The 10,450-nt window shown below is 54.6% G+C and overlaps 1 protein-coding gene across 1 annotated transcript in view; it reads left to right on the top strand.

The window, feature by feature from the left end:
- The window catches only part of LOC111159740 (dual oxidase 2), a 17,074-nt gene extending 6,859 nt beyond the window's left edge, over positions 1-10,215 (top strand). The window contains exons 6-22 of the mRNA XM_022522321.1: positions 231-416; positions 833-1,058; positions 1,138-1,231; positions 3,064-3,249; positions 3,784-3,873; positions 4,279-4,362; positions 4,873-5,051; positions 5,196-5,426; positions 5,611-5,710; positions 6,421-6,470; positions 6,730-6,857; positions 7,114-7,267; positions 8,428-8,660; positions 8,902-9,060; positions 9,395-9,550; positions 9,658-9,786; positions 10,093-10,215. Coding sequence (XP_022378029.1) covers positions 231-416; positions 833-1,058; positions 1,138-1,231; positions 3,064-3,249; positions 3,784-3,873; positions 4,279-4,362; positions 4,873-5,051; positions 5,196-5,426; positions 5,611-5,710; positions 6,421-6,470; positions 6,730-6,857; positions 7,114-7,267; positions 8,428-8,660; positions 8,902-9,060; positions 9,395-9,550; positions 9,658-9,786; positions 10,093-10,215 — 2,508 coding nt within the window. The remainder of the gene's footprint in view (positions 1-230; positions 417-832; positions 1,059-1,137; positions 1,232-3,063; positions 3,250-3,783; positions 3,874-4,278; positions 4,363-4,872; positions 5,052-5,195; positions 5,427-5,610; positions 5,711-6,420; positions 6,471-6,729; positions 6,858-7,113; positions 7,268-8,427; positions 8,661-8,901; positions 9,061-9,394; positions 9,551-9,657; positions 9,787-10,092) is intronic.
- Positions 10,216-10,450: the final 235 nt, after the last annotated feature.

Below are 10,450 nucleotides of genomic sequence, written 5' to 3'. Positions count from 1 at the left end.
CTCTCCTCAGCTCAGAGCTTCTCTGTGAAGGCAGTGCTGGGGAGAGGCAGACCCAGCACTCCACGTGACGCTCCCTCTGACCCCCTTGGGCCACTCATCTGGTTCCAGCCTGGATGGAGGGAGGGGGCAGGGGACAACTTTTCTCGTCTTCCCTCAACTCAAGGTCCTTTTGAGGGGAGGCTGAGCCAGAGCTGGATCTCCAAGCACTGCGCGGGCTTCCTCCCACCCAGGTGCTGCTGTTTAACTCTGATGAGGAGCGGAGCATCTTCGTGAAGCACCTGCGGGACTTCTGTGCGCAGTGGGCTCTAGGCCTTGACGTGGCTGAGATGAGAGAGAAAGAGCTGTTCAGGAGGGCTGTGACCAAGCCGCAGCGGGGCCGCATCCTGGAGATCTTCTTCAGACACCTGTTTGCCCAGGTGCCATGGCTGTGTCTTTTGGAGATGGGACATGGCTGGACAGGATCCTACCTGGGGTGAACTAAGCTTCTGGTCTGTGGGCTGGAGAGAGTCAGCCTTGACTGAATCAGAGCTCTGCCACTCACTCCCTGCCTGACCCGCCAAACCCACCACACCCAGCTAGCACCATTCCTTACTGTATAAATCTCCTGGATCTTGGGTCCAGGGAGAAAATGGGCTGGCTGCTAGAAATTGGAGTCACCCCCTCAACAGGAGAGCCAAGGCCCAAGTCAAAAGTGTATCTAAGGACCGGGAGTAGCTGCAGGGCTCACCCTTTCTAAATTGGACTTTGGGGAGATGGAAAGGGTCACTGAAGTGCACCCTTCCCAGGCCTCACCTCCTTCTCTCTCCCTCCCTCTGCTGCTGCCCGGGGGCAGGTGCTGGACATCGACCAGGCAGATGCAGGGACCCTGCCCCTGGACTCATCCCAGAAAGTACGGGAGGCCCTGACTTGCGAGCTGAGCAGAGCTGAGTTTGCAGAGTCCCTGGGCCTCAAGCCCCAGGACATGTTTGTGGAGTCCATGTTCTCCCTGGCTGACAAAGATGGCAATGGCTACCTGTCCTTCCGGGAGTTTCTGGACATCCTGGTGGTCTTCATGAAAGGTAGGGGAAGGGTGGGCCATTCCAGGAACCCGTAGTCTTTCAGTGCAGAGGTGACCTGCATCTCTCTTTCTCTTCCCAGGCTCTCCAGAGGACAAGTCCCGCCTGATGTTCACCATGTATGACCTTGACGCAAATGGCTTCCTCTCCAAGGATGAGTTCTTCACCATGATGCGGTATGGTGTGGGCCCTTCCAGTTCTGAGACTCCCTGCTATTTGAGACAGGTCAAATCAGAGGGTGGGTGAGGAGGGTATGTGACCATCTGTACTGAAAGGTGGCTTAGCTGCATCCTCCTAGACTTGAAGAGCATCTAACTTCATAAGAAGTTTATCTGGTCAGGCCCCTGCCTCTAGGAGGGTCTGTTATCTGTACCAGCCAGAAAATTCTCCCTCCCTAGTTAAAAACAAACAGACAGACAGACAAGCAACAACAGCCAAACCAATATGATCAATAACAAAATTCTGTCAGCCCCCTTTTGGATGCCTTTGGACCTTTATAAACTCTTGTCCACTGTACATAACACTGTGCTTTGCCCTGTGAAATAATGACCAAGATGAGCTTGGTCATTCTTCCTGTATTAATCACTGTGACATACAGGAGGAGAAATATAGAAAGTTCCTCTATATTCCAACCCTCTTTCTTCCTCTTGCATAAGCTATTTCTGGTTAGGATGTGCTGATAACGACCAGTTTTGAGTGCCTGGACTTCTTATTCCAAAAAAACACTGTTCCGGTTACACAGCCCCCTTCAGCTCCGTAAGGTCAAGGGTCTGATTTCTCTTTTGTTTCCCGCCGAATCCACCTCTTCTGCACTGTGATTGGCACACAGCAGGTATTAAATACAAACTTACCTGGATCACATGCAATAAGTGAAAAAATTAATAAATAGGATGCATAAAATGGTGCAGAGTCTTTTACCTTTTCTACCTTTCCATTGCCTTCAGCATTTCCCCGAACTGCTGCATCCCTCTTGCACCCCAGATCCCCACAATTGGGCATGGGTGTCTAAAAGGCTGGGGTGAAGCTGCCAGGGTGGTTGAATTGGTTAAGTGGTCGTGATCTCAAGGTTGTGGGATCAAGCCCGGCATTGGGTCCATGCTCAGCCTGGAGCCTGCTTGAGATTCTTTCCCTCCCTCTCCCCCTGCCCCTCCCCCCGACCTCTGCTCTCTCTCTCTCTCTCTCTAGTCAATCAATCAATCAATCTTTAAAAGGCAAGGGTGAAGCCGATTGCAGTCCATCCCTCACTGGGGGTGCCATGGCAGGCCCAGGCCCGGGTGAGACTCTAGGGAATCCAGGAGAGGGTCCCTGTCCCCTAGGGCTGAGCAACCACCATCTCCTCCTACCCAGTTATGAATCCTGCTCAGTCTCGCTTAGATGATGCATTTTTGAAATGTGTTTGCTGGGCCATGTGCACAGATGTCTTCTGTGGGACTCACACAAATGTGCACGGTTGGTTGATTTGTGTCCCAAAGCTCAGCCTATAAAAAGAGTGTGGCCACTGCATCTGCCAGTCTGGGTGCTATCAAATGGGGTGTGGAGACACTCCTGCATGGGCCCTGGGGTGTTGGCACAAGGAAGCAGCAACCATTGTAGCTACATCTCCTCCCCCACACCCAGGCCATCTGTGCCCTCACTGGACTGTGAAAGGGGGAGGCCAGCGGCGGCATGGGATGCATTAAGGCAAGAGAGTGGGCAGAGAGCCTATCACGTGAGAAGCCCATGGCCCATCTGGACGTGCCCCTACACTAAATGGACAATTATCCCAACTCTCAATGCCCCCTCATTTGAGGGCTGCCTTCTGTAATTGGTCAAGGTCGCTTTCAATTTCTAACCCTTGGCGGCCCCACCCAGCTTCACGTCAGCAGCAGGCTAGATGAACACCTTCTCAGTGCCATTTCCCGGGTCACTAATAACCACATGAGATAATCTGGGGCCCGCCCCACCCTGCTCCTGCCTGAACCTGACCTTGCTGGATGACAGGCTGCTCTGTCTCTCCTCCTCCCCCAAGGTCCTTCATTGAGATCTCCAACAACTGCCTATCCAAGGCCCAGCTGACAGAAGTGGTGGAGTCCATGTTCCGGGAGTCTGGCTTCCAGGATAAGGAGGAGCTGACATGGGAAGACTTCCATTTCATGCTGCGGGACCATGACAGCGAGCTCCGCGGCACGCAGCTCTGCGTCAGAGGTGGAGGTGTGTGTATGTAAGAAGTTGTAGGAGTCAGGGAGGGGTGTTCCTTCAACATGAGAATGGATAGGACCTGGGTTGTATGTCTCCCCAAGTCTTTTGTGCCTGGTATAGAGCCAAACACTTGTCATCAAGGGTGTCACGTACAGCTGTACCATTTGTGCACTGGACAAAGATGCCCACTGAGAGGTCAGGGGGTGGGCTGAAATCCAGCCTACATGCCACTCACTGAGCTCGTGTGCACTGCCTGGGATACACCTAGTCAGAGGAAGAGGCATTATTTTCTTTATACAAAGGATGCAGGGTTGCATCTGCCTGCAGTGGTCCCCTTTCCCAAGTGTACCAAGTCACTACCTCGCCGAGCAGTGACTGCCTTATGCACAATGGGTGCTCAGTGTGGGCAGTGAGGGGAACAAGGCTGGAACAAGAGATGCGAATGTGACAAAGTCACTGGCAAGTGCTGTGGCAGCCTTCCTAGAGAAGTGGGGTGGCGGGGTTGGAGGCAGTCTCCCATGCTTCCGCCCTGGTGGGGAAGCCTGTCCAGACTCTCGTTCTTCACTTCAGGTGTTGGTGACATCTTTAAACCAAACATCAGCTGTCGAGTCTCATTCATCACTCGGACTCCTGGGGAACGGTGAGCAGGAATGGGGTATCAGCAGGTCCCCTGAAGAGAAGTGAAGGAAGGAGGACTGGCTGCATTAGTCCCTGGGACCAGATATTTGCCCTCTGAAAGTAGCTCTTAGTCCATGATTGATCCTGGCCCAAATTCCACTGCTTCCCACATCTCATGTGGCTCAGGAGCCTGGCTCGCTCCTTGCCACTCCAGGACAGAATCTTCTAAAACAGAAGACCAGATCATACTCGTTCATTCTGCCCTGCCTCTCCTGCCTGGCTTCTCTCTGACCAGTTTTACGGGCAGGTTCTGTGGGCAGCCCATGGGTCCCAGGATCCATCCCCATCTTCTGAAGTTCTGATCTGGTGGTTCTTCTCCTGGCTGCAAAGACAAGGAGAGAACAAGCCCCATTTTTCCATTTCTCAGCTCCTGCTCCCAGAAACTAGAGCTCCCTCCCTCAGAAGCCTCAGAGCTCGGAGGCCCTGGGCTGAAGAAGAGGTTTGGCAAAAAGTGAGTATTTTCCAGAACATCAGGCCCAAGGAAACATGGGGAGAAGCCTCAGAGTCTCTGGGCCCGGCCTCCTCCTCCTGGACACACAAGGTCATGTGTCTCATTCCCTGACCGGTGGGACACAGAGTCAATGATTCTTTGACATCTTCCAAGCTCTGCACCCTCATCTTCAGGCATAGGGCCTGGCATGCAGAGGCAAGACTGAGATGGCAGTAGGGGGTCTTTTGGCTCCTGCCTGCTTTGGGCACAGCTGCAAGGCCTGTGCAGGGAATAGCAAGAGGGAAGGACAGTCGGACAGAGGGAGATGAGGTGGAGTAATGGGGAGACAGAAGAGTGGGCGTAGATGGAGCAAATAAAGATGACAGGTACAAGTTGGGGTCCGCTCACCAGGTGCTGTTTCCTTCATCTGTTCCAGCCCCTCCTAACCCTGCCAGGTCTCCTTCATGGGGTGGCATTCAGGGGATGCTAGGGCCCCCGGGGTCTCATGGCCAGTGCCTCCCACAGCTGCAGGGTGGCAGGGTCCACTCCCCGGCTGTACACGGAGGCGCTGAAGGAGAAGATGCAGCGGGGCCTCCTGGCCCAGAAGCTTCGGCAGTACAAGCGCTTCGTGGAGAACTACCGGCGGCACGTCGTGTGTGTGGCGGTCTTCTCAGCCATCTGTGTGGGCCTGTTTGCAGAGCGCGCCTACTGTAAGAGCTCCGGGCTGCGGGCAGTGGGAAGGGAGACATGGAGAGCCTTCTGGGGGCTCTTTCCACTGGAGCCCAGGTGTGCCAACTCAGGCCCGGGCCCCCAACCTCTGGGCCGTGCTGATCCACCCCTTGCCCTCTCCCCAGATTATGCCTTTGCCTCGCCGCCCTCGGGCATTGCAGAGACCACCTTTGTGGGCATCATCCTGTCCCGGGGCACAGCCGCCAGCATCTCCTTCATGTTCTCCTACATCCTGCTCACCATGTGCCGCAACCTCATCACCTTCCTGCGAGAGACCTTCCTCCACCGCTATGTGCCCTTTGATGCCGCCGTGGACTTCCACCGCTGGATTGCCATGGCTGCTGTTGTCCTGGCCAGTCCGTGGCTCCTGGGCCCCCTCTCCCACCCCCATTGCTGTAACCTCCTGGGTCTACCTGTGGGGGAAATAGTGAGGAGACTGGAGCTACTCATCCCCCCATCTGTCCCCCTGGGCGTCCTCTATCCCTCAGGGTGGGAGGTAGGGTCGGGCCTGGGTGGCATCTTGAATGGGGTCTCTCTCAGTTTTGCACAGTGCTGGCCATGCGGTCAATGTCTTCATCTTCTCCGTCAGTCCCCTCAGCCTGCTGGCCTGCGTCTTTCCCAACGTATTTGTGAATGATGGGTCAGTTCTGGGGAGGGCTCCCCCTTGGGACATTTGGGCAGGCCAAAGGGCATAATGGAAAAGCAAGAGATGGCCGTGGACACTCTGCTCTGTCTTTGAATGAGGGTGAGAACCCTGGGGGGAAGCTGAAAGTGACTTGCCTGCCATGGAAGGAAGCTGGCCTTAATTATCTGGGAAAGGTGTTCAGGAGATGAATCAGAGACCCTTTCGCGCGTGTGCCTGGCATAGAGCGTGGCATCTTAGCCTATCCTCCATTCACTGGGCAAACATCTATGGAGCACATCTTATGGGCCCATCCAGGTGCAGAGAATAGGCAGGCCAAATTCACACACTCATTCAGCAAATACTTACTGAGTCTTTACTACGTGCCTGACATTGTTTGAGCATAGGAATTAGAGCAACGAGCAGAGCAGAGCCCCACCCTCGCCCCCACGGAGCTTACAGAATATGAACCAAGCACTCAAGGAAGCAAATGTCAGCTGTGGTAGGAGAGTTCAAGATAACACAGGAGGAAGAATGGCCGAGAGAGCGGAGGGTAGACCTGTGGGAGGCTGGGTGCCATGTTCCTTGGGTGGACCCCTGGCCATCTGAGTGGTGGTGGTCCAGGAAGCTCGGCAGTCAGTGCTGTGGGAGCAGCATCACATGGTGACAGTTGGTGGGTGGTGGTCGTCCTGCCCCAGCCAGAAGCTCCATATGCCTTTGTCCCACAGGTCCCAGCTTCCCCAAAAGTTCTACTGGTGGTTCTTCCAGACGGTCCCAGGTAGGGAGTGGGGCTATATGTGGGGTCTGGGGGTTCTAGCTGAGGATTTCTGCTTGACTTCCTCTTCCCATGAGTACCTCCTTGTTTGTAGTGGTCGTGGTTTCTTTCTCGTCTCCAGGACAGGCCCCAGCTGCAGTTAAGCTGTTCTGGCAGTGTGGGAGGTTGGAAAAGGAGGGCAGAATGGGGGCATGCTCTGTTTTACTCTCAGCCCATGCGGAGGTCCTGAGAGCATTCTCTGGCCCTCTTCCCCTGCTCCCAGGTATGACGGGGGTGCTGCTGCTCCTGGTCCTGGCCATCATGTATGTCTTTGCCTCCCACCACTTCCGGCGCTGCAGCTTCCGGGGCTTCTGGCTGACCCACCACCTCTACATCCTGCTCTATGTGCTGGTGAGGGCTTCTTCTGGGCGGGGCCAGGCCACAGGGCAGGGATGAGCACTCATGAGGGGATAGGGAGCTGGCTGAACTGGACCTAAGATCTCAGAGTGAGACCCTGAGGTCAGAGACCCCAGTCTGTGAAGTCCATACTGGCTTCATTGACCCAATCCAGGCCGAGGGCCCAGGCAGGAAGTGTCTGGGCAAGGGGAGTGCGGGGGGTGGGGGCGCCTGGCTGGGCCTGAGCTGTACTAAATGGACTTTTCTCCAGATTATTATCCATGGCAGCTTTGGCCTGATCCAGCTGCCCCGTTTCCACATCTACTTCCTGGTCCCGGCACTAATCTATGTGGGAGACAAGCTAGTGAGCCTGAGCCGGAAAAAGGTGGAGATCAGCGTGGTGAAGGCTGAGCTGCTGCCTTCAGGTACCAGGCCCAGCCTGACCCCAGGGGGGGAGCAGTAGAAGTGAACTCCAGGGATATGTGGAGACAGCTCCCTAGGCCTCCAGACCACCACTGAGGTTTCTGAGAGCCCCTTGGGAAACCTGTGACTTTCCTGGTGCAAACGGAGCCCCAGAAAGGGCTATGCTTGCCCCCAGGAGGACTTACAAACAAGGAGAAGTAACCATGAGAAAAGGCAGCTGGAAGTGCATACAGACGTTTAAGGACAACACAGACCCCCCGCCTTGTGTGTGGCCTGAGTGCACCTTAGGGAACCATATATACTTCTCCCTTCTCCACAAATAACCCCCCCATTCAGAGATGGGCAACTGGCCCACATTTCGAGAGTCTGTTTTTGAGAGTCTATGTTGACCAAGATGGGGATTCACATCACTGTAGAGGCTGGCAGATGATTGTAGGTATTGTGGGACCATCTAATCTTCAAGACCGAGTAAGAAAACTAACCTCATTTCAACTTTATGTCAATTAAGATTACTCAAGGACAAAAGCTCAGCATGGTGTTAGTATACACTTTGTACTCTCCAGTACTCGCAAGTCAACTTTTTTTTTTTTTTAATCAACTTTTTTAACAAAGAGAGAACAGGCCTGAAGCTCAGCCACGGTCAGGTACCAAATAGTATCCAGCTAAAATCTGATAAAATGTGCTGCCTTCTATTCAGAACACATGGTACTGGTTTTCCACCCATCTTAGTGAGCTGAAGTTTGTCAAGGTAAATCAAATTGAAAAAGTAAGTCAATTTAAATAAAAGTATTAGGGAAACAATAGTGCAGAGGTGTGCAGAAATGGCCCATCACAAAGGTAATTCTCAAATGGTAGAGGTTTGGTAAACACTGAGATGGTCCTTGGGGACCCCAAGGTCCCCTGACCTGTAGGCTGATATTCAGGACAGTGATATAGGGCCTGGGCGTTTCATGGGAATAAGGAGTGGAGGGGAGGCTCTTGGGTTACCCAGGAAAGAGAGAAGGGGATCCTCCAACTCCCACCCCCAGGAACTCCACTTGCTCAGACCATATATGCCCACTCCCTGTGCCTCAGGCGTGTGGAGAAGACAGGGTATCTACCTGTCCTCAGATACTAGGAGCAAGCCTTCTGATCCCTGCCCTTGCCTGCCCATGACCCCCAGGAGTGACCCACCTGCAGTTCCAGCGGCCCCAAGGCTTTGAATACAAGTCAGGACAGTGGGTGCGGATTGCCTGTCTGGCTCTGGGGACCACTGAGTACCACCCCTTCACACTGACTTCTGCGCCCCACGAGGACACACTCAGCCTGCACATCCGGGCGGCAGGGCCCTGGACCATTCGGCTCAGGGAGATCTACTCACCTCCAACAGGAGATGGCTGTGCCAAATACCCAAAGGTGACCAGACCCAGGCCAGATGAGCTACCCACCCCACATCCCCTTAGCAGGCCTTGCCCTGCAGCCCCAGGCTCCCCAGCGTCCCTCCCCTCCCCCAATCCAGAGACCGGTCTTTCCAGGTAATGCCATGGTACCCCCTTTCGCCTCACTCTATAAACATACCCGCCTTTCCCTGCCTCCCATCTCTCGCTTCAGAACTATTGTGGTGGTAGAGCTTAACTCCAACCCACTCTTCTTGCAGCTGTACCTTGATGGGCCATTTGGAGAGGGCCACCAGGAATGGCATAAGTTTGAGGTGTCAGTGCTGGTGGGAGGGGGCATTGGGGTCACCCCCTTTGCCTCCATTCTCAAAGACCTGGTCTTCAAGTCATCCTTGGGCAGCCAAATGCTCTGTAAAAAGGTGAGTGTCTCTTTCCCAACCTTTGAAGCGGACAGACTGCCTGATTGTGGCCCCACGTCACAGCAGAACAATAAGAGGAAAAGCCCTCAGCTTCTAGACACCGATTCTGCTGGGGTCATTCATACGCTGTTGTCCACGTGCTCAACATTTGAGGGAGGGTAGGAGGTATAGACAGAAGGGCCTGAACTGGAGTTTGTTGGTTAAAAGCCTGTGGGGCTGCCAACATTTGGTGTATGTGGGTGGTCGGAGGCTTTCTGGCCTCTTGGGTGAAGGCATCTGGAGTAGAGGAACCGTGACTGGAGCCAGGTCCTGAGCTCCAGCCATGTGTCCCCAGATCTACTTCATCTGGGTGACGCGAACCCAGCGGCAGTTTGAGTGGCTGGCTGACATCATCCGGGAGGTGGAGGAGAATGATTGCCAGGACCTGGTGTCCGTGCACATCTACATCACCCAGCTGGCTGAGAAGTTTGACCTCAGGACCACCATGCTGGTAGGGCAGGGCCGGCAGTCAGGGCGGCTAGGTGGGCCACCATCTAGACTAAGAGTTAACTCTGGCTCCGTTTGGCGGCGCCCTTCCTCCTCTACTCCCTCTCCCAGTACATCTGTGAGCGGCACTTCCAGAAGGTGCTGAACCGGAGTCTGTTCACGGGCCTGCGCTCTATCACCCACTTCGGCCGCCCCCCGTTCGAGCGCTTCTTTAAGTCCCTGCAGGAGGTCCACCCGCAGGTCAGTCCCACCCCACCTGTCCTGGGACCCTGGCCCCTCCCTGCCAGGATATCCTACCCTCAAGCACCCTATAGATGTAATCTGAGTGGAGGACTACCCCATGTCAGCCCCAGGATAGGATCAAGAGTTGGAGGAGGGCTTCAAGCCCAACCCCCTGCTGCCCCCAGCTCAAGCCTCCCGCTTCGGGCCGGGGATCAGTTCGCTGGTCATTCCAGCGAACTGGAAGCAGCTTCTTCCCAGGGGGTGAGCATCTTAAGCTTTCAGGCCTCTCCTCTCTGCAACCATTCCCCTCAACACACTTGACAGGTACCAAAGATTGGAGTGTTCAGCTGTGGCCCTCCAGGAATGACCAAGAATGTAGAGAAGGCCTGTCAGCTCATCAACAGGCAGGACCAGGCCCACTTTGTGCACCACTATGAGAACTTCTGAGAACCTCTGAGAAGTTCCTGGTTCCTGTTTCCCCTCTGTGGACCAGCCCTGTCGGCATCTTCTTTGTCAGAATCCACCTCAGGCCTCAGCTAGAAAGCTGGAAGAGCCCCTCCCTCATGGCCGTATCTGAGAAGGTAGAAAAGACCCCTCCAGCTCAAGTCACAGCAGGTTATGGCAAACAAAAGCAGTGTGGAGACAGCCCCTGCCTTGTAACATCTGTAGAGGTGAAGAGATA

This window comes from Enhydra lutris, unplaced genomic scaffold, assembly GCF_002288905.1.
Source record: "Enhydra lutris kenyoni isolate GAN:26980312 unplaced genomic scaffold, ASM228890v2 scaffoldscaffold4, whole genome shotgun sequence".
Classification (NCBI taxonomy): Eukaryota; Metazoa; Chordata; class Mammalia; order Carnivora; family Mustelidae; genus Enhydra; species Enhydra lutris.
This window is presented reverse-complemented; position numbering and strand designations above follow the sequence as displayed.